This window comes from Mastigoproctus giganteus, chromosome 1, assembly GCF_048544385.1.
Source record: "Mastigoproctus giganteus isolate SK-2022 chromosome 1, ASM4854438v1, whole genome shotgun sequence".
NCBI lineage: Eukaryota > Metazoa > Arthropoda > Arachnida > Uropygi > Thelyphonidae > Mastigoproctus > Mastigoproctus giganteus.
Window position 1 is genome coordinate 258,667,806 of NC_143575.1, and position 24,799 is coordinate 258,692,604.

Consider the following 24,799-nt stretch of genomic DNA (forward strand, 5'->3'; position numbering starts at 1 on the left):
AACTGAAAATAAGCTGCTGCATGAGAAATAACACTTCTCAAAAACTTTTAAAGACGAAACTATGATGCTGGTCTCCACCTTTGATTGCCGAAAGCCTCCACGTGATCTTTAACAACTATACCAAAGAGCTGTGGGGCCCCCTGCGATGGCAGACTTGGCGGTATGGTAGTTTTCCTACTCAGAACGTTGCTCTTTGCTTTCATCAAAATCATTGTCGCGGTAGGTTTTCTCATATTCACAAACAGCGTGAATGCGTTATGTTTTCAAAAGGAGTTGCTAATAAATGCTTTTTGAATTTTTATTAAGTATAACTGCATAGTCCAAGATATTATAAAAATATATCAAATGAAATATAAGCTTTCGGAACGTTCTGATTAAGGAATGCACATGCTTAGCAAACCGCTACTCTGTGGGTTAGGTGTCTAGGTGTAACGGCTGAAACACACTAGTATAACTATGCTATCATCTACGGGTATTAAACAATGTAGTTAGTTTTGTGTGCAAATTGCATGTATTCTCTGGTTGGTTTTCCCTGTTTTAATTGATTTAAAAACCTGAGATTCTGAAGAAAAAGCCTTCCTTTCCTTGCCGAGACAGTGTAATCGGCTACAGTATGGAAAAAACTTGATAAAAGTTCCTTCGGTAATTTACGTAATTGAATACTGGGTATTTTCCAGACGATGTGGGAAGAAGGTTATCCAGGTCATCTTAATATCATCCAGGCTCAGTTACACTGGTATACTTCATATAGCTAATATCATCTAGACTCAGTTACATTGATACAAGTGGCAACAGTTCATATATCTTACATACGTAATAAACTATTGACTTCATCGGCTTCTTCTTCTTCAGTCTCTTCAAGCTTGAGGGCTCTTGATTTGATCCATAATTTTACGCCATTCTAATCTATCTTCAGTCCTCCTTCAGGCTTCTTCTAGGGTCGTTCCAGTTGACTAAACTATTGTCTACAGAATATTTAATTCTTGAGCAATAGTATCCACATCCTTTTCACGCGATACCCAATTATTATTCCTATTGAATCTCTGTCAGCTCTTAGTGTTTGTTCGACATCAATGTTTGAAATGAATTTCGAGCTAACTGCTGATCGCCGTTATATACCGAAATACTTTTATATTCGTAGTCATACATATAATTTCCTGGAATGAAGGGTTAAGATTGTGTATGTGTGTGTTAGGAATGACTTAGTTGCTGATGCAACTAAGTCTATGAGGCCCCAAACATCAATATATTGTGTCTGTAACTGCGTGTATTTTAAATCAGTTGGCTGAACGAAAAACGGCGAAACCCTCCCTGAGACAGCCTAACTCAGCCACGTTGTGCAAAAAGATCGTAAAAAATTTCTTTCTCCACTGACGGGATTCAAACTCAGGTTTTTACAACCTGGAATGGGAAGACGGTGATTATAACTGTACTACCCATGAGGGCCCTGCAGTCAGGGAAATGTTAACATTAGTAAAGGCATACGATGTAAGAAAGCAGTGGATGTAAGATCTTTCGATGTAAGATTCTTTCGATGTAAGAAAGCAGTGGATGGCAACACCAAAAAAAAAAAAAAAAAAAAACTTTTCCTCTTATTTCACCCATCCACTCGCTCCAAATGTTTGTCTAGTTCTGCATTGAATCTACTTAAGCTATCAACTTCAACAACAACAGTTTGTTCCAGAAATCAGGGGAAAGAGACGAAGTCATGATATCCAGAATAGAAGACGAGGGAAAGAAGGCCCTAAAAGAATTCGAAGGAATGGATCCGACAAGAACCCACGTGATACCTAAGAAGAGGCTAAATAAAATTCTGTGGAGAGACTCAATCGACCACCTCAATCGGCAAATAATGCCACATTACCTTGACAACAATAGTGCAACGCTGGAGGCTATCCACACAGCCGTATACTGTGCTGCCATAGCAGCTACTACAATTAATGGAAAAGAAACGAGAGACCAGCAGCAGAAGGAACCGCCAGCTTGGGAAAGAAGACTTCAGCAGAAGATAGAAGAATTAAGAGTCAAGATAGGTCAGTTGACCCAGTACCAACAGGGTAATAGAAGTAAGAAATTGATTGGATTGGAAAGGTGAAGAGCATTCTCAAGAGAGGCAGCATTCATAGCAAACATGAGACCAGAAATCAGAGAATAGGAGAATACTTGGACACACTGAAGCAGAACCTCCTCGCACTCAGAAAGAGACTACACCGATACAAAGAGAGCTCCCAGAGGAAAATTAACAACCGAATCTTCGATGAAGACCAAAGAGCCTTCTACAGGAAACTGGGTGAAGATGAGAAAGCAGGAAACGGACCACCAGAGAAGAAGACGATCGAGGAGTTCTGGGGAAATATCTGGAGCAGTGAAGTAAGACATAACAGCAGAGCATCCTGGATAGAAGTAGAACGGAAGAACACCAAGGACATACAAGAGATGAGAGAGTGGGAGGTTCGAGAAGATAAAGTAAATGATGTAGTCACAAAAGAACTGGATGCAGGGAATAACTTTGATATTATATACTTGGATCTTAGAAAGGCTTTTGATACTGTTGCACATGGAAGACTGCTGCACAAATTGGAGCAGTGTGGCATTGGAGGCAAATTGCTGCTATGGATAAGGGGATGGTTGAGTGGCAGAAGACAGAGAGTAGTAATCAATGGACACTGCTCAACGTGGACTAATGTTATTAGTGGAGTTCCTCAAGGTTCAGTGTTGGGTCCGTTGTTGTTTTCGGTGTTTATGAATGATATTGATGATGGGATATCAAGTTTAATGTCCAAGTTTGCAGATGATACAAAGGTTGGCAGGGTCGTTAAGGACAATACTGACGCTATGCTGCTGCAACAGGATCTGGAAAGGTTGAACAGATGGGCTGAGAGGTGGCAAATGAGGTTTAACATCGACAAATGTAAAGTGCTGCATATGGGAAACAGTAACCCCAGAGCAACGTATCAACTCTGCGGTACTACACTGACAGTGGTGGAGAATGAAAAGGACCTGGGGGTAATTGTGCAGGCAGATATGAAGTTCTCTGAGCAGTGCAGACGAGCTGCAAGAGTAGCTCATGGTGTCTTGTCAATGATATACAGGAATTTTTCTAGCAGGGATAAGGAGGTGATTATTCCCTTGTATAAGGCAATGGTAAGGCCACATCTTGAGTACTGTATACAGGTCTGGAGGCCTCATTTCAAGAAGGATGTAGAGCTGCTGGAACGGGTACAGAGAAGGGCAACAAGATTAGTAAATGGAACAAAGGGTTTCTCTTACGAAGAAAGGCTTAAGTTTTGCAAATTACAGAGTTTGGAGACTAGGCACCGGCAAGGTGATCTGATAGAGGTGTATAAGGCTTTGAATGGTTTGAGCATGCTCAATGCCAGTGGGATTCTTCATCTTTCTCAGAATAATCACCTCAGAGGGCATAAATTCAAATTGAGGAAGGACGGATATCGGATAGATGTGCGGAAATTTGCCTTTGGCCAGCGGGTGGTTGGTTGGTGGAACCGACTTCCATCACTTGTTGTTGATAGCCTAAACAAATTTAAAGCTCAACTGGACAGGTATTTCGAACGAACGGAGGGGTGAAATGGGAGTGGGTTTTTTTTTTTTTTTTTTTTGGCTGATGCTGAATAAGCTTGCTTTCTTGCATCATATGCCTCTGCTAATGCTAATGCTAATGCTAATCGACCAGGAACACCCACAACTGGCCAACCCCAGGAATTGATAACATCCACAACTACTGGTACAAGAAGCTCACCTACACACACAAGCACCGAGCAGATCAGTTTACTCGAATGATAAGGCACCCAGAGACAATCCTGAAGTTTCTCACTGAAGGAGTCACATATCTGAAGCCTAAAGACGAAGATACAAGAAACCCGGAGAAAAACAGGCCAATCACCTGCCTCGCAATGATGTACAAGATCCTGACCAGCTGCATAACCAAGAAGGTATCAGCTGCATAACCAAGAAGCCTAATTTTGATATCATATACTTGGATTTCAGGAAAGCTTTTGACACTGTTGCGCAAGGAAGACTACTGTACAAATTGGAGCAGAATGGTATTAAGGGTAAGTTGCTACAATGGATAAAAGGATGGTTAAGTGGGAGAAGACAGAGGGTGGTAATCAATGGGTGCTGCTCTTCGTGGACTAATGTTTTTAGTGGAGTCCCACAGGGTTCGGTGTTGGGTCCACTGTTGTTTTGTGTATTTATCAATGATATTGATGAAGGTATATCAGGCTTAATGTCGAAGTTTGCAGATGACACAAAGGTTGGCAAGGTTGTTAATGACAGTAATGGCAGTGTGCTACTGCAACAGGATCTAGATAATTTGGGCAGATGGGCTAAGAAGTGGCAACTGAAGTTTAACCTTGACAAATGCAAAGTACTGCATATGGGTAGAAGTAACCCCAGAGAAACGTACCAACTGTGTGGTACTACACTTAAGGTGGTAGAAAATGAAAAATATCTGGGAGTAATTGTGCAGTCAGATATGAAGTTTTCTGAGCAATGCAGACAGGCTGCTAGGGCAGGTCATGGGGTTTTGTCAATGATATATAGGAATTTTGCTAGCAGGGAGAAGGAGGTGATTGTCCCTCTGTATAAGGCAATGGTCAGGCCACGGCTTGAGTACTGCGTACAGGTCTGGAGGCCTCATTTTAGGAAGGATGTAGATTTGCTTGAGCGTGTACAGAGAAGAGCAACACGATTGGTGAGGGGAATGAAGGGATCCTCTTACTAAGAGAGGCTTAAGTTCTTCAAATTGCAGTGGCTGGAGACTAGGCCCCTGCGCAGTGATCTGATTGAGGTCTATAAGGCCTTGAATGGGTTGAGCACGCTGAATTCTGATGGGATTCTTCCACTTGTTCAGATTACGAACCTACGGGGACATAAGTTCAAATTAAGAAAGGACAGATGTAGAATAGATGTGCGGAAATTTGCCTTTAGCCAGTGGGTGGTTAATTGCTGGAACAAACTTCCATCTGTCGTTGTGGAAGTTGATAGGTTAAATAAATTTAAGGAGGAACTGGACAGGCATTTGGAGGGAATGGTGTGATTTTTTTTTTTTTTTTTTTTTTTTTGGCTGATGCTGCATAAGCTCATACACTTGCTTTCTTGCATCACGTGCCACTACTACTACTACTATACACGGCCTACATTGATTATCGCAAGGCTTTCGACTCCGTACCTCATAGCTGGCAAATAGAGATCCTGAAGGTCTACAAGGTCAATCCGATAGTGAACAATTTCATAGGAGCAACGATGGCGAAATGGAGTACCACCATTAAGGTTGAGAACATCGCAACCGGGCCAGTTGCCATTAGAAGAGGAATCTTTCAGGGAGATGCTTGAGCCCACTGTGGTTCTGTCTAGCACTAACCCGCTATCAACAAAGCTTAACGGCAGCAAGTATGGATATAACCTCAAAGAAGGAAGAAAGAAACTGTACACCCTCACCCACCTGATGTACATGGATGACATCAAGCTCTAGGCGGCAACCGAGAAACAACTCTAGTAACTACTCCGGATCACCGAAGAATTCAGCAAGGACAGCACGATGGAATTTGGTCTAGACAAATGCAAGACCCGCAGACTGCACCAGGGAAAATTAGTTGGCCGAAACTACCAGCTGCTGATTGGTAAAGAAATCGAAGCTATGACAGAAGGAAAGACCTACAAATACCTAGGGATGATGCAGGCTCAGCAGTTAGAGCACAAGGAAATCAAGAAGTGCCTGACCGAAAAATATCGTCAGATACTCAGAAGCTCGCTGAAAGCAAAATTTAACGGAGGGAACACAGTTAAAGCCATAAACATCTATGCAGCTTGAGTACTAACATACACTTTGGGGTTATAGATTGGACTAATACCGATCTAGAAGATATCATGCGAAAGACAAGGACAATGCTGATCAAAAGCCGCCAACACCACCCGAAGTCAGCGGTGGAGAGACTAACAATAGCTCGGAAAGAGGGAGGGAGGAAGGGGCCTGATAGACCTGATAGAGCAACAGAAAACAGCGATAGTTATCCTGAAGGATTACTTCGAGAACAACACAGCACCACTCCACCACTCAGGTTGAGTGGGGTATACCACAAGTGGTATACCCCACTCAACCTGAGCGAGGAATCCCCTCCCGCCCAGACGGCACAAGAAACGAAGTTATAAACAGGAGACACTCCACGGCAGACACTACAATGACCTCCATCAAGATCACATCGATAACATTGCTTCGAATGCATGGCTCACAAGCGGGACGCTTTTCCCCGAGACTAAAGGATTCATGCTGGCCATCCAAGAACAGGTAATAAACACTAGAAACTATAGAAAACACATCGCAAAGGAGCCCGGAATGTCAGATGACACATGTCGATGATGCCACTTGGTCTCAGAAACCATCCAAAACATCACCGCGGGATGCAAGGTGATTACCCAGACTGAGTGCACTCATAGACACCACCAGATAGCCAGGATAATACATCAGAAGTTAGCGAGGAAATACCAGTTGACCAAAGAAAGTGTACCATACTACAAGTACGAACCCCAGACAGTACTAGAGACCCGAACCAGAAGCTGTACTGGGACCGCGCCATTAAAACGGATAAGACCATCCCGCACAACAGACTGGACATAACCCTTGTGGACAAGATGGAAAGGGCTACCTACCTGATTGACATAGCGGTGCCCAACACTAGCAATGTCCAGAAAACCCATGAGAAAAAAAATTAGAAGTACACGAACCTGAGACATGAGGTCAAGGAAATGTGGCATATGTAAGAAGTATCGACCATCCCGACCATGCCAAATACTCTACATAGCAGCCTAGCTACAATAGGTCTCCCAGAGAACACCTACAAGGAACTCCAGAAAGTCGCAATCCTGAACACCTGTAGCATAGTCAGAGATTTCCTCGACCAACAGTAACACCAGACATTACAACCACCCTGTGTACTCGGTAGCAGTACCCGTCACGGAGTGGAATCCTCCAATCAGGAAGAAATGAGCCACAATAATAATAATAATAATAATAATAATAATAATAATAATAATAATAATACGACATTAATTTAAACTATCAATGCTAAATTTGTTATTCTGCTCGCCAGAGAGCGCCCATGTATAAGTGCTTTCAGCCAGGTGATTGCAGTATAGAAACGATTGTAGAGTATTGGGTGTTATTATATAGTTAATTTGTGATCTGAAATTTTGTATTTCCCTTATTGTTTGAAGCAATAAAAATGGTTTAAAAAAATAATTTTCTCACCGAAAACCATAGAAGATTAGATGAAAATAAAAGCGTTACTGAGAAGGAAATGTGTAAAATTGTTTCCTCAATAAAATCATCCTTTAGGATTTAGGTAGAATTGCATGTGTGTGGTTACAATCCGTTGATTTCCAAAATGCTGTTTAAGTTGAAGTTCGGATTTAAGATGTAAGTGTTTAAGAAATTCATATAAATATTAAGTTACAAAGTAATTGTACCTCGGTTTATGCTGCAACAGAGAGAGGTTTGTGCCATAATGTTCCCACTTTGTTAAAGGCTTTTCCTTAAACCTATGTATTTGATCTTTCTCTTTGCAGCAGAATCACTGTACCTAACTGCTAAATAAATTGATATTGATTGACTGGATTAGTTCTAGGACTTCCAGCAGCGAAAAATTTTACCCTTTATGTGTGCAGACCTATTGAACCTTTCTTTTCTTATTCAGACCTGTTGCAGACCTATTCAACCTTAGATTTATGATGTATTTTTGTTTCTGTTAGTTGCCTTTGTGCAATACCAGAAATAATAATAATAAATTAAGTTAGTGACCAAATGACATTTTAGAGGGGATTTAAAAAGACTTTTAGGTGTTTCTTTCTATTGTTTTCTGCTGCAACTATGACTATATTACTGCATCTAGCCATACAGCAATATAGTCTGTGTGGCTGGAGAATTATTATGTATAGAGAAATCTGCAGTATTTATTGATAAGACTTATGGAATTTAGGTACATCAATGTCTTAGACTTTATTGTGTTGTTGTTGTTTATTATGTCTGTAAAACTGTGTGTTCATGGGCCAGTTTACATGTTGTACAACCTGAAAAACCTGGAATAACTCTTTGGGGGGGGAGACCCTAGTCCTTTTGTATGAGATCAGCTAACTATACCATCTAGTGAAGAGGACTATAAATTCCTTCAGTCATAGACAGGAATCAAACCCAGACCTTTCCAAATGAGTGACAAATGGCAAAACCAATATATTGTTGTGGAGGATGATGAGTATAGATATTTTTGACCTACTCAATCAGTTATGTTATGAGTATGGATAAACTTGATGGGGAGAGACTGTGTATTATATTAACAAGTTTATTTCAATTTACGTATTGAGACAGTTTCATGGTTTGAGGTGCATTATCACATATTGCGTTTCATAGTGGTGTATAATGGTACAGTTTATGATGTTGAGTTCTGGGATTAGCTTGTTTATTTCCAGCCGTGTAACCATTAAGAAGCCATTTTTTTTTCTATAATATTCATTTATACTACACCATGAATTACAGATACTGAAGTTTATTTTTTCCTACAAGCCATATGCATCATGAGGCTTGCAACAACTGTAGGAGAGGCTTTAAACTTTCTGATTAAAAATTAAAAGGATATTCATTTTAAACTTTAGCAGTGCCATGAAAATAGTTTTTATAATTGTGATTTAGCAGAGTTCAAAAATATTTGCAACATCTGAATAGGTTAATCATCTTAAACAGTTGTAACTCATCCATATAAATAGGAATGTTTAAATATATTGTTTGTTTGTAATAAAAATTAAAGTGAATATATTTATGTCTTTCAATCCACACATAAATCTACCAGGAACATTGAGCTATAGTCTTTTCTTTTACCTTTCTTATAAATTATCCTAGAAATAAGAATATATCAGTTTGTATTGATATAAACCCTCTGTACTAAAGCACTTCCGGACACCATTCAAGGCTGGCTGGATTTACTGAGATGCAGCACAGTTAGTATTAGCAATGGCCACATGGTGCAAGGAAGCTTATGGCTTATGCTGCACCAGCCAAAAAAAAGTAAATAAAAAAAAATTTTCAAAATGTAATAAAATATAAAAATTATTTCTGATAAAGACAAAGGAGTGAAGGCAAATTTCGTTGCCTTCAGGGCCCCAAATTAATGGGGTGAGAACTCCCAGTTCAGTGTAATTACTATAATAGGTAAAATTATTTAGCTTTTGTATTAGTATTAGTAGCGGAATGATGCAAGAATACAAGCCTATACGGAATCAGCAAAAATAATAATAATAATAAAAACTGCCCACCTCACTCATCCATCCCCTCCAAAAATTTGTCTAGTTCTTCTTCCTTGAATTTTCTCAAGGAATCTTGAGTAAATTCACTTCCACAACAAAAACAACAGATTGAAGTTTGTTCCAACAATAACCACCTGCTGGCTGAAGGAAAATTGCAACCATCCTTCATTAATTTGAATTTATGCTACCTGAAATTTGTAATCTTGGCAAGAGGGCTATTAAGTTGTTTAGGAAGAATGCCATCAACATTGAGATTACTCAATACATTCAAAGCCTTAAACACCTTAATGAGATTTTCTCTCATGTGTTTAGTCCCCAAATGCTGCAATTTGCAGAACTGAAGCCTTTCTTGATAAGAACACCCTTTTGTTCCTTTCAGCAACAATCTCATTGCCCTCATCTGCACCCATTCCAACAGATATACATCCTTCCTAAAATGAGGTCTCCAGCCATATATAGTACTTAAGATGTAACCTAACCATGGCCTTGTACAAAGGGATAATCACCTCCTTATCCCTGCTAGCTATTTATGTGCACCAAGTTCACAGACTATTTGAACCAGCATTGGCACCATTCATTGTCTTTATTACTACTACTACTCCTAGTGACTTTTATAGATTTTACATTAAGTAGCAGTCAGACTCCTGTACTGCCCTCAAAATTGTCCTACTGTCTTCTTTGAATTTACTAAAGTCATTATTTAATGTAATATTTAAATTAAGTGATGATTTTATTAAATTGTTTAAAATTATTATTGCTTTATTATTATATTTTTTTTCTGTTTCTTGTTATGTAAATTTTAATTATTCTTAACTATGCTTTCTATTCAGGACCTGGGTAGAGTAAAAATGTATGGTCTTATAATAAAAATCAGCTTTGATATAGTGAAATATGTATTTCTCATTATTGTAACCATGCCCTTTAACTAATGTATTCACTATAAGTAAGAAATTTTTGTTGTTGTTTTTTTATGTAGTTTTTTTTCTTTTAATCACATTAGATCACTGATATAATAGTTGTTTATGTATAAGTTAATAATAAATTTTGGTTTTTTAATTTCTAGATTAAACCTGAATGAAATATTTTTGAGAAAGTCATCAGGTAAGTATACATATTTAAAAATTGAATTTCTTCTCTCTGTGTGCATGTGTGGCTTAATTTTGTGAAAGTATATGAGATAGTTGCCTTCACTCCTTCTTTGTCTTTATCAGAAATAATTTTTATATTTTTTTGCATGCAGATGAATTATTTATGCAACAAGTGAGGACTGCAACTTTTCTATACTGGAAATGTCCATGTAAAAGCAGTAGTATGTGAATATTGCTGTGTGTGTGTGTATGTGTGTGTGTGTAGGTTCTACTCTGTTCAGATCAAGCCATGCATCATTTCACAAACAAATTTGAAAATCTTGAGTACATTAGAAGCATAGCCCTAAATGGGAAACATTGCTTTAAATTTATTTTGCTTTCAGGCAGAGGGTAGTTTATCATCGAAACACACTTCTATCTGGTTGTGGAAGTGGGTAATTTGAATAAATTTAAAGAAGAATTGATTATTAGGGGGATGGACAGGTGATGTCAAAAGTTTTTTTTTTTTTTTAAGCTTGCTTCCTTGCGTCATTTGTTACTTCTAATAACTTTCAATATATAACATTTATTATTAGTACTTTTACCTTGGATGCCACGATACATATTCCACATTTGTACAAAACAAAGGAATCTTAAGCAAAAAATGTGGTTGGCTACCTAGGCAGCAGAAAGTATGATTAACTTTTAGTGAACAGCAACTATAAGTGCACTTTGAATATCTAATATAGCAAAAGCTATATAAAATTAGTAATAATGAGGACTATCTTGTCCATCTGGTATTTGGCAGACTTTCATAAGTATTGCTGTGGTCTTAGAGAGCTTGGAGTTCCAAAATGGGCAATGCTTTGTATATTTGTATTTTAAACAAATGATAGATTAGCCTTTCTGTGATATTACTGGTTTCAAAGAAGTTCTTCTGTACATAATTTATGGTTAAGAGAAGTTTGTTATAGCTTCAGTATTATTATTATTAGACATATGGTGCAAGGAAGCCTGAAGCTTTTGCTGCACCAGCCAAAAAAAAAAAAAAAATTGAGTTATCCTGAGAGAGAGAGAGAGAGAGAGAGAGAGAGAGACCCACAGTATTATTAATGATGATTATATTTTGGTAACATTTTATTAATTTCTTTAAAAAATATATATGCAAGCTAATATATTTAGTGCTAGTGATTATAGCTTGTTTTTGAAGTTCTAAATACAATGGTTGAAAGACATCAATGTAAGTTCTTCAGAATATTCAAATGAAAATGCTTCTTTGCTGTTCACTGATACAAAGAATTTATTGGAAAAGTTTTGTGAAAATTTTCCAGTAATTTTCCAGTAAATTCTTTCTACCAAAGAATGCAGAGAACTGTTTTCATTCAAATATTTTTATGGGTTGTTCTTATTTATATTGAGTTTTGGTAAGCTATATAAATTCAAGTACTCTTCAGTTTCACTATTTTAATCATTATTTTTATCAAATTCTTTTAAAATTCAACTTTTTAAATATATATTAATAGATTTGATTTCAGACTATCTTTAAACTGTTATTTGAGGATTTCTGTCTCATGGTTCACTATATAGTTTCAGTGACTCCTCTCAACAAAGTGCTTATAGCAAATCGAGGAGAAATTGCTTGCAGAGTTATAAAAACAGCTAAAAAATTGGGCATACAAACAGTTGCAGTATATAGTGATGCTGATTACAAGTCTATGCATGTAGCTATGGTAAGTTTGGAAATGTATCCATATATATATTGCATAATTTTATGTTAGAACACTCCTGCTTATAGCACTATCCTGCTTTTGATGCTCTTTTCTTATGGTCAATCCTGTGAATTGGCATGTATTTTTTGAATGCTTATAATGTTGCATTGCTTTTTTATTGATTTATTTTTTTGTTTTTTAATGTCCCAAGAAGGAATAAACCCAGGTACAATGCTCCTTATGATTCTTGACTTTCTTGACTTTTGGGAAGGGATGATAGAAACAAAATTCTAAGAATCATTAATTGTACAGTTTGTTTATTTCATATTTAACTCAAATCTTTGAGGTAGATTACATTACAACTCAGTGTCTAATTATTCATCATTGCTTTTACATGCCCTACAGTTTTTTAAATTTAACATTATTTGTCTGCTTTCTTTGCTGGTAGTAATTAATGCCTTTTGCACGTATTTAATGTTTATTCAACATGGCATCAATAAATTTCATTAATAACAGCATTAGTATTATTATATTAATACAATGTTTATACAGTAATACTCAAGATATGTTTAGTTTAATAAAATCTTTTTAAAAAGTTCATTCTTTTTAAGCAAAAATAGGGTTAATGTGCTATAAATGCAAGCATAGGACATTAAGCGTGCAGCCATTCTTCATAAACACTCCAAAATATTGATGAAAAAAAAAAAAAATCTCCAGAGTGGATTGATGCTTATAATGCTTTCCCTCTTATATTATTCTTTGGGCCAATCTCTTCGAAAGCACTGTAATGGGAGTTTACTGTTAACATTTAAATAATCATATTTAATCTAAGGACCCTTGGTAATATGTTGAATGATAAAAGAAATGTTTTTTTTTTAGAATAAAGCAAATAAGTAAAATATACCTTATATTTCATATCTTTAAATAAAATCTTTGGTTAATACAAAAATAGGTTTTTAGTCAGAAGTCTTTTTTGCAATGGCATTGACACTTTCAGTGATGGCAGTAGGTGTTTTGACTTTAGCATTAGCATTAGTAGAGGCATATGATGCAAGAAAGCAAGCTTATTCAGCATCAGCCAAAAAAAAAAAAAAAGAAAAAAAAAAGCACAACCACTACTCCCATTTCACCCCTCCGTTCATTCGAAATACCTGTCCAGCTGAGCCTTAAATTTGTTTAGGCTATCAACTTCAACAACAAGTGATGGAAGTCTATTCCACAAACCAACTGCCCGCTGGCTAAAAGCAAATTTCCGCACATCTATCCGACATCCGTCCTTCCTCAATTTGAATTTATGCCCTCTCAGGTGATTATTCTGAGCAAGAGGAAGAATCCCATCGGCATTGAGCATGCTCAAGCCATTCAAAGCCTTATACACCTCTATCAGATCACCTCGCCGATGCCTAGTCTCCAGACTCTGTAATTTGCAAAACTTAAGCCTTTCTTCGTAAGAGCAACCCTTTGTTCCATTCACTAATCTTGTTGCCCTTCTCTGTACTCGTTCCAGCAGCTCTACATCCTTCTTGAAATGAGGCCTCCAGACCTGTATACAGTACTCAAGGTGTGGCCTGACCAATGCCTTATACAAGGGAATAATCACATCCCTATCCCTGCTAGAAAAATTCCTGTATATCATTGACAAGACACCATGAGCTACTCTTGCAGCTCGTCTGCACTGCTCAGAGAACTTCATATCTGCCTGCACAATTACCCCCAGGTCCTTTTCATTCTCTACCACTGTCAGCGTAGTACCACAGAGTTGACTTTGTTTCACATAACAATTAATGAAATCAATATTAGTATTGGAGAAGGTAGAGTGCATTGAATGGTGTGTTCATGTCAAATGTGATCCCTCAAAGGATGTATTGGGGAAACCTACAAGAAAGAAAGAACCATCATAATGGCCATCAATCTATTCTTGTTATAAACTGTTTAAAAAGACAAGTAGTGTCTTTCACAACAAACGTATAATCATGGTTAATTGTCTGCCTTTGAAGAACATGTTGAGCAAATACAAGAGGTGCTTGTCCATTAATAAAGGGATGCCAGCAGGTAGTTGATTGTTAGAACAAACCTTCATTTGGTGTTGTGGAAGTGGGTAGTTTGAATAAATATAAGAGAATCAGACAGATTATTAGAGGAGATGGACAGGTGATGTGGGAAGTTTTTTTTTTTTTTTTTTTTGACTGATTCTGTATAAGCTTGCTTCCTATCATCATTTGCTATTATTGATACTAACACTAAAAAGCCAACAAGGAAAACTTTTCCTCTAAGCAAACTTTGATTAAATGGAAAACAAATATTTTCTTAATTTCATTCTGTTTTCAGATGAAGCTATTTTTCATTTATTTGAAATAAGTAGACATAAACATGAGGATTTGGGGATCACAAAATTCCTGCACTGTAAAGAAGCGCCTATGCAGCAGATCAGAAGTGAATATCTGGTGTTTTGTTTCATGATCAAGTGATTACTTTGTTCTTCTTTGTAGAGTGGATTGTGAATTTCAACAGTTACTTGGCTGTGCTTTTGAGTTTGTGTCTGCAGCTTATAGTTATAGTTAGTCTTTTTTTAAATAAGAGAACCACCATATTGGATATATGCTTCACTTGATTACCACTTCCCAACCTACTGGATGAGATGTGGTTGTCTGATTCTGTAATCAGCACATTTGCTGAGTCATAGACATGTTGTGAACTCCAGTGACAATCATCAATAACTTGATGACACGAATTATCACAGCACTGAAGAATGTTAATGCTACAATTTTGGAAAGAATTTGATATGAAATTAGTTATTAATTAGATGTGTTTATGCACAACTAAAGTTACACATGTAGATTGTTTAAACATTTCAGTAAGGCAAGATTTTCGAGCTTTCCTAAAATAGTGGGAGACTTTTTTTTTAATCTTTCTCATTTACTTTTGAATATTTAACAGTGAAGTTATAAAAATAATTTGTGTTAACCCTATATGACGCTGTTTATGTGTAGCATAGTGCTACCACTTACAGTCATGTTGATGATTACCACTTCATTAATGGACGATCAGTCACCTATCACTGCAACACCTGATAAGTCAGTGATAATTTAAACTAGAAAACCTTTTATTTTTAATTAGAAATTTTGATCACCATCTGACATCTCTCTCTCTCTCTCTCTCTCTCTCTCTCTCTCTCTCTCTCTCTCTCTCTCTCTCTCTCTCTCTCTCTCTCTCTCTCTCTCTCTCTCTCTCTCTTTTTGCTTGCAAGTTAATTCATCACAATCATTTGCAATGGAGAAATTATAAAATAATCTTTTCTAAAGACAATCTTCACTATAGTACTTGCCACTTATTTTGTAAAAGAATCATAATTTGCCTCAGTAATGCAAGTAAACAACAGTTCTCATAATTTTGTACTTTTTTTTTTTTTTTTGTTAATTCAATGTCACTACACAACTAGACAGTTATTTGATGAATGGCCAGGCAGCCCATAAGTGATGAATTCTCTCTCTCTCTACTTGTAAGTTAACTGATCATTAATCAGCTTCTTGGCAATTCGTCAATAAAATGGCAGTAACCATCAAAACAACTGTATAGCTGTGTAGTGGCACCCAATAAATAGTTCTAGACTTAATTAGAACTGTTGTTTATTTGTAATGCAGTGCTGAGGCAAACTATCATGACTCCCTTAGAAAATAAGTGTCCAGTGCAATTGTGAAAAGCTTATTTGATTATTTTTTCATTGAAAATGCCAATTTATTGCAAATGAAAGTAAGTTCTGTTGTTTGTGTTAATCAGCCACTTAAAATAGCTTTAAACTCATTAAAAATATTTTACTAATTTAATCAGCAAAATATTCATTGAATTGCATAAATTAATTTTAATTAATTACTGTTGTGTGTGTTAACTATATTAAAATAGTAAGGAATTTTTGAAAATTATGTTACACTTATAGTAATGTGCAGAATTTTTTCTTCAAAATGAGGTAGTATTTTGTTTTATCTTTCTTAACTTTAAAATTAAAGTATAATATTTTTAGGCAGATGAGGCCTATTTGATAGGTCAAGCACCATCTCAACAAAGTTACTTGAACAAAGAAAAAGTAATATCAGTAGCTAAGCTTTCTGGATCACAAGCTATACATCCAGGTTATGGATTTTTATCAGAAAACCTTGAATTTGCTGATCTCTGTCAAAAATCAGGAATTATTTTCATTGGTCCACCGTCCTCAGCAATCAGAGATATGGGAATTAAAAGGTTAGTATTTTTTAATTATTAAAGAATATGTATATATTAATATTTCAGTGAAATGAAAAATTAACTATATCATGTATGCATATAAAAGTTTCTATTGATGATGATTGATATCCAATTATATATTTATCCAGAACTGATTATCAATTCTAGGTGAATGCATACTTTAATATCATTATTTATATAGTATATAAAATCATAATTATATTACATGCTGTAGAAATAATGATATAAAACATTGATGAATAGTATGTTGTTATAGGTTTAAGCACAGTAATAAATACATTAGAAATTGAGTTCACTTGAAAATTATCTTGATCTTCTTATAATATCTTCTAATACAGAATTTTCTAATATAATTGAATATCCTGAAGGATATGTTGCAAATGCAACATAGTTTATAGAGTTTATATGTAATTGAATATCCTGAAGGATATGTTGCAAATGCAACATAGTTTATAGAGTTTATATGTAATTGAATATGCTGAAGGATATGTTGCAAATGCAACAGAGCTTATACTCTGATTCAGAATATTCTGCTCTTTAATATGTACATATTTGTCCAGTTTTGGCAGGGAAAATGCATGCAAAATTCTATATTATGGAGTATTTAAAAATTTAAAGGAATATGTACAAATATATGATAAAAGCAACATTTGTTAAAATAACGAATGTGGGCACTTTTCCAACACTTGTTTTGCATAATTACAGTAGAATCTCGTTAATACAAACTTGGTTTATACAAAATTCTCGAGGCGCATTATAGCCATAGTAGCTTATGTGCCATTAAACCCCCATAACAACAAAATAAAATTCTCATTTGTATGTAATATGTATTGTTCCCCCGGAGAAGGATAGTATACATAGTATACATATATTTACATAGAAAGCCTATTTACATAGGCTTTTTATGTAAATATACTTATTTATTACAAAATTTGGTTAATATACAAGTCACTCATATCTGGTGAGTATAGGCTTGGCACACCTAGGGTCCTGAGCAGGATATCATCATTCTTCTCCTTCTTGGTGATACCCTTCTACTTCTGACTTTTGTTCTCTCTCTCTCTTGATAATTCAGAAATTTTTTTTTTTTGGTGCAATATAAATACACTGAAAAACATCAATTTAATCGTTGTTTTTTTTTTTTTTTTTTTTTGTTTTTTGTTTTTTTATCATCAATTGTTTTTTTTTTTTTTTTTTTGCAATTTTAAATGGGTCTGAGCCAATATCTTTTTAGGGCTTGGGCCTTTAAATTAATTTAAAATCTGTTTATATTAAATCCCATCTAGCAGTTATGGTGACAAACCCTAAATAGAGAGAATTAAACCCATAAATAAAACTGAAAATTTATACAAGAGGTTGATAGAATGGAATGAAGTAATACAGACATTGTAAAAGAATATGATATCCCTTTATCTAATTTGTATAATAAAGTATGTGATGCTGGAAAACGATAAAAAAAAAAAAAAGAATTCATGGTGCAAAATGTGAGTACTGTATATGGCACCTCCCCCTCCTCTGGGCTAAGTTTTTTAAATTACACTTTCTTAATCACGATTCTTAACTTCCGATTTTAGTTTCAATCAGAGATTTCCCACACCATTGTTTCATAATTCATGTAACCATAATGGATTATTGAGGTGAGTGCCACCTTTTTTATTAAGCTTTGACTAAGTACATTTTCCCTATAATATTTTATATAATATAAAATATTAGATTTATAATATACTGATTCAGTTACACAGTATTCAGTCAAATCCTTTCATTGGTTTTATTACTGTGAACAAGCAGTTAAAATTACTGTATTTATACTGAAAATGATATTGAAATATATAAACTATTTATTTTTAAAATTATTATAAATTAATTTGTATAACAGTACATCTAAGGCCATAATGGCTGCAGCTGGAGTACCAATTATTGAAGGATATCATGGTGAAGATCAGTCAGATTCTAGATTAAAGTCAGAAGCTAAGAAGATTGGGTACCCTATCATGATTAAAGCAGTGAGAGGAGGTGGTGGTAAGGTATATCACATTTTTAATAAAATACAAACTTCAATTAACATGTTTAACTTAATTTACTCTTAAGTTTCAATTAAAAAAATAAGTCGAATAGGAGAAAATTTTAATATCCAAAATGTACACTGTTCCCCAGATGTCTGTAGATATACTTTAATGTCTTTAATAGAGTGATGAAAATGATTTTGATCTTTCTTGATAAATATGCATGCACAGAAATTATGCATAATGCCTAATAATATTTACTGAATAACATTGTTTTCAGTTTTTATCAGATTTTAATTATTTAGGTGTAAATTTCGTCAGTTGGATTAAAATTGTAAGCACAGGGCTCTATTAACAATTGGAATGTATTTCAAAATGATTACATGATCATTACAAAATTTTTAAGAATTCTCTGTTCAACCATTTGAAATTACAGTTAGTTAATAGTGAAAAATATTATAACAGGCCATTTCAAAGATTCACTCATATGGATACTGATAAGTGGGTCACTTTCAGAGACTCACTGATCAGTATCCATATTAGCACTTGGCAAACACTCATCAGCGTGTTGTGATGTTTAGATGTTTTTAGCCACATAGTCAAAAGGAAGGCAATCACCTGGAAAGCCTGTCCAGTGTCCGTCTACACCATGGGAAGGTCGGTCACTACAAACTTTGTCTGCCCTTGCTAAGGTTTTCTGTTCTGTCAACTCTTTGATACTATTCGGATTATCCAATGAAAAAAATATTGTTATTATTGGAATTTGTATCCAGAATTTATAATTCTGGATACAAATTCCAATTTGTATCCAGAATACAAATTGGATTTACCAATAATAACAGTTTTTTGGATTTACCAATAATAACAGTTTTGTTAGTACATATATATTTCATGTTGTTTTATTTCCCTTTTAGAATTTTTCAGTATTTACAGCACAAACTATTTCCTTATATGTATATTTTTAATGCCCTTTGTTTTTTTAATCATTACTAATTCATATATTACATTTCTACTTAGGGAATGAGAATTGCATTTTCTGAGAATGAATTTGAGAGCCAACTAGAATCTGCTAGACGTGAAGCTCTGAAATCATTTGCAGATGATGCTATGTTAATAGAAAAGTTTGTAGATACACCAAGGTAAAGAAAGTCTCGGAATAATTTATAGCTATATTACGAATGCATAATTTGTATGTGTGGAGACCAAGATGAGCTTTCTACCAATACATCAAACAATTCATGCATGTTGTGAATCAATTCAGCACAGTTTTCTTCAGTTTTGTAGTGCAATAAAATTAAAATCAAAGTCTGTGCTTTGTTTCTCACCAGTGAATTCCAAATCAACATTGGAGTAATTACAAATAAACAGCAGTATTCTACTCCTTGGAGAGCAATACTGTTTACATGCAGTGTAAGGCAGTGGCAGTTCACAGGGATTTGTAACTATGAGTTGTTTTATGCATTTGTAGCAAACTTGGTAAAGAATAATTGCTCATGTTGCTTTCTTTATTGATATTCAATAAATAAATACTTTTGATTATGATAACAATCCATTTATATGAAAAGTATGTGTATTTTTAGTTCACTTTAAATTGAGAATGTTGTTGTACTATCAATTCATGACACTGGAATCTAATTTATTTGCTTTTAAAGTACAGTAGACTTTAAGAATAACAGCACCTTCAGGGGATTCATGATGTCATTATTTCTTGTTTTCGTTATCTAGAAAGTTTTATTTTTAATATATTTAATGCAGAAATAATGAGGCTAAATAAGAAATAGTGAGGTTAAGAATGCAATTTTATTAACTGCACATAAAAAAACATAAACATGTTGACAATCCAATGTTATATTCTGCCATTAATACATTCTTACTTATGCCCTTTCTATTATATTAAGTTTGTCACAGCTTTAAATGTATATATAGCATTTTTATCTTGAGGAAAAGTTATTTCTTACTGAATCATTTTTTATGATGTTACTATTCATAACTTTAATGAAATACCAATATATAAAAGGTATTGCCTATAAATATCAGTGGAACTTTTATCTGTTTCCTAAAGCACAGATTTTCTATTAAATCAAAGTCTGTTTAGCAAATAGGTTAAGGTTGTGTTAATTTCTAGTTAATGCTTTTTGTTAGCATACAGCTTTCTTGGTTAATTTTCTTTCTTAGAATTTCTAGTAGCTATTTGTTGTTTTTACCTTTTAGATATGTTTTTTGTTAAAAATATTAAATTTCACCCACTGTTTGTTGAATTTTTTTTGGTCATATGGTTTAATGCATCCCCAGTATTATCTTAAATTCAGCCGCACAGCTTGAAACTCCATTTTACAACAGGCACAACAGGTTCAGACAAAAGAACACTGCTTGTTGTGCATTGTTCTTTTTGAGTGCAGTTTTTTTGCAGTGTTCTTTTTTGAGTGACAAAACACCCTTGAAATTCACCAGATTATCTAAGGTTACCATCACAAGGATTAGTGAAACATGGTTAAACAATAATAAACTTATTTCAAAAGAAGTAACTCAGGCATATCTTGAAAAGCTGTGTAAGACAGAGGTAGGTGGTAATAATGTCAGAAGGAATGGAAATCTGAACCACCCTGAAATTGTATAACAGTTAGTATGATAACATAAATCTGAGATGTGATCAACTGGTTTCTCTTTAAACCCTATCCATAAATTAAATTCACTATACTTTATATAACATAAAGGTTTCTTTAAACCCTATCCATAAATCAAATTTGCTATACTTTATATAACATAACTAAATCTGAAACGTGATTGTAATTTGACATGTAAACCACACTGTTGAAATCTTAATGTAGGACTTTTCAAAATTTCTATAACAGACGAATTATGCTATTCTTGAAGAAATTGCTATAGAAATGAAGTAATATCACACCAGGTAATATTCCAGAACTCATTAAATTCAGGTTATAACTACTTATATTTGCACACTTGATTACTGTATACAGGTCTGGAAGCTCATATTAGGAAGAATGTAAATCTATTGGAACAGATCCAGAGAAGAGCAACAATTTTAATCAGGTGTGCAAAATGATACTCTTTATTTATGTGACTTCAATTCTGCAAATGCAGCATATGAAAACTAAGCACCTATGAGGAGACTTGATTCAAGCATTTAAGCCTGAATAAGCATTTAAACACTGAGTAAACTCAGTTCTGATGGTATCCTTGCTCTTTTTTGGATGACACATGTAAAGGGACATAAATTTAAATTGAAAAAGGCAAAAAGTTCAGGTGGCTAATTTGTATAAATTTAAGGCAGGGTTAGACAAATATTAGAGAGATGATGTGGGTATTTTTTTTTTTTTTTTTTGACTGATGCTGTATAAGTTTGCTTCTTTGTATCATTTGGCACTATTAATACTAATATTTTGGCATGCTACTGCGTATAAAGTTGCAATATGAATACCAAGATATATTTCCAGATTAAAGGATAAACTGATAATAGTTAACATGTTATGTTAAAATGTCTCTTTTAGCTAGAATAATGTTAGTAATACTGTTAATGATTAGTTATGAAAAATTATTGTGCATTATGTGAAGCATAGACCTTTTAAATAATTCTTGCAGGGAATATTCATGTGAAAATTTCTTATTATCAGGCATATAGAAGTTCAAATCTTTGGAGATCAGTATGGTAACTATGTGTACCTTTTTGAGAGAGATTGCAGTGTTCAAAGAAGGCATCAAAAGATAATTGAAGAAGCACCTGCTGTAAGATGTTTTATTTACCACTGTTTTTAGAACTAAATATGTATTCATTTGTGTTTTAATTTTTTTATTTAATTAGTGGGATTTATGTCTGTGTGTTAAATAATAGTATGGTGTACTAAGTAAATGGGTATGAGTTCTATTAATTTTGGTTTATCATGATTGTAACACAGAAGTACAACCTATAGCTGAGCACTACCCAATCTTAGTACACATGTCAAAATGTCAAATGGAAGAGTGGTAATCAGCTGTTGTTGTTATTTGGTTTTTAGGAGCATTAGCAACTAAGGCCATATTACTCCCTTAGTACACATATACAACAGTGGCATATACACTATAAGTTTGGAAGTACTGAAGTATATATGAAAAAATAAATAAATAGTATACACCTTATTATGAAAAAAAAGTGGCACAAGAAAATTATAATGTTTTGAGATAGTGACACTTACTACTTACTAACTTAGGTAGTGATGGTATGAACCAGAGCTATAATGCTCAATACATTCTACGTTGATATCAATATTTGTAAAAGAATAAGAGAAGTATACCTCAATATGATACGTAGAACACTACCATATGGTACTCTCCAGAAATTAAAACAAAAACAATTAAAAAATCGAAAATCTTACATTACAGTAAGAAATAATTAAAAATAATTAAAAATCAAATGAACACAGTTAAAAATCAATTTAATGCAATTAAAAATTAAGTAAAAAATAAATTTCACAAAAAAAATTGTAAAACGATTTTCCTTCCTGAAGCTGACAATGCTTTTCGACCGTATGTTGTGATCACAGGAATGAAAATTACCGAATAGGAGTGAGCATGGAACTTAAATAGGGATTATTTGTCTTCATGCATGCACACAAAGGACCATGAGTCGGAGATTAGATATGGCCGGTGAACATTAACAGAATTCTCGTAATTTAATTTCATTTCGACGGTTTCTGCAATTAATAGTCTCGTATAATTATGTTGGACGCTAAGTATTTTGGCCTCGTTAAATAAAAAAGTATGTTTTTCATTAATGGTATGAAAGGCTAATTCTGATGTTTCTGAACAAGAAGCATGAAATGAGTTGATTAGCACAAAAATTCAGAGGAAATTGTGTAGAACTCTGATAAGAGGAGTTGCAATCCCCGCAAGAAATGTTGTTGTTATTTGGTTTTTAGGAGCATTAGCAACTAAGGCCATATTGCTCTGGGGATATGCGGTGGTCATTCCCTGACCTTTCCGCATCCTCCGTATTTGGTGGGCACAGGCTCGAACCCCGGTCTAATCAAGAAGCGTGTGCTACACACTGCTGCTCCTGCCCACCTGGCTACAGAGGTGCCTAAGAAATGTATACTAGGTCATTTATTTGTGTTGCGAATGAGGAAAGGATTGAGCAATTGTTCAGTATAGTGTGTAATTTCTGTATTGGCCTGGCTCCAATTTTAAATTCGGTATCTTTAAAGAATCTGTTAAGTTGTTTGTAACACTGTTCAACATATGGGACAGAAATATGAAGTATTTTTTGATATTACTATTGTTGGTTGGTGTATTTTTTTTGTATTCTATCTTTAGCTTGTACCCTAATTCTGTCTATTGTAGCAAGTGGGTAAGCCCTGTTTAAGAATCTGCTGGTTAATATTTGTATTTCTGAGCCCAAAGCCGATTCCGTCGTTGAATATTTATAAGCATTGAGAAATTGATTAAAGATAATCAACCTTTTGTAGCCGAACGGGTGATAGCTGTTATAATGCGGAAGCATACTGGTGTTTGTAGGTTTACGATAGATGTTAAATTGGATTTTATTCGTGTCCCGAGTAAGCGTGAAATTTAGAAAATTTAATGACTTAGTATCCGTATTCTCCCTCTCCAATGTAAATTTGAGTCTAGAATGAATATTATTAAATGAATGTAAAATGTCTTGGATAGTGCTACTATTGGTAATGACTAGAATATCATCTAAATACCTCCCATATTATGTGATAAGGGGTTGAAAAGGCATCAAATGTATAAGTTCAATCGTTGAGAGATAGATCTCCGATATTAGGCCACTCAGGCTTAATCCCATTGGCAAACCAAAAATTTGTTTGTATACTTTGTCTCGAAAGGTGATATAGTTGGCTTCAACTAAGAGTTTAAGTGAAAAATTTCCTTAATAGGAAGCTTCGTATAATTAATCGGTATCGAGTTATTATTTAACATATCCCAAAGAATATCTAATGTGTATTCAATGTTTACATTCATATATAACGAGGTAACATCTAGTGAGAATAAATTATCATTACTGCCAAGTCTACAGTCCTTAAGGTTATTAAATACTGTATCGTAGTTCTTAATCCCAAATTGTATCATGTCTAGGTCATTATTGGACCTGCACTAATTTTTGCATAAACAATGTTATGTCGGTTTTTAAATTGATCCAGCCAACCATTGTTACACACAAAATCTTCATGACCAATTCGTCAATTCGTCAAGCAATTGTTTAGCAAATTTTTCTGCTTGAGCCTTCAAGATTGGACCGTCTATTGAAAATCCAGCACTTCTTTGTGTAGTTAACCATTGAAGCAATGCTTTTTCAATATTTGTAACCTCGCACTTTCTAAATTTTTTTTTTTTTTTGGTTATGTTCTTTTCCAATGCTGATGTGTAAACACCTTTATTCTTCCAAAATGTCGATACACTTGAAGAAGACAAAGAAAACTTTTTACAAATCTCAACATTTTTTGCACCACATTCT

The 24,799-nt window shown here is 34.6% G+C and overlaps 1 protein-coding gene across 1 annotated transcript in view; it reads left to right on the top strand.

Annotated features, from left to right (window-relative positions):
* Positions 1 to 7,273: 7,273 nt before the first annotated feature.
* Positions 7,274 to 24,799, top strand: part of Mccc1 (Methylcrotonoyl-CoA carboxylase 1) — a 57,192-nt gene continuing 39,666 nt past the window's right edge. Inside the window, exons 1-7 of the mRNA XM_090369901.1 lie at positions 7,274 to 7,435; positions 10,376 to 10,413; positions 11,967 to 12,109; positions 16,107 to 16,324; positions 18,204 to 18,351; positions 19,348 to 19,469; positions 21,963 to 22,074. Of these exons, the coding sequence (XP_090226027.1) occupies positions 7,404 to 7,435; positions 10,376 to 10,413; positions 11,967 to 12,109; positions 16,107 to 16,324; positions 18,204 to 18,351; positions 19,348 to 19,469; positions 21,963 to 22,074 (813 nt within the window). The 5' untranslated portion in view covers positions 7,274 to 7,403. The remainder of the gene's footprint in view (positions 7,436 to 10,375; positions 10,414 to 11,966; positions 12,110 to 16,106; positions 16,325 to 18,203; positions 18,352 to 19,347; positions 19,470 to 21,962; positions 22,075 to 24,799) is intronic.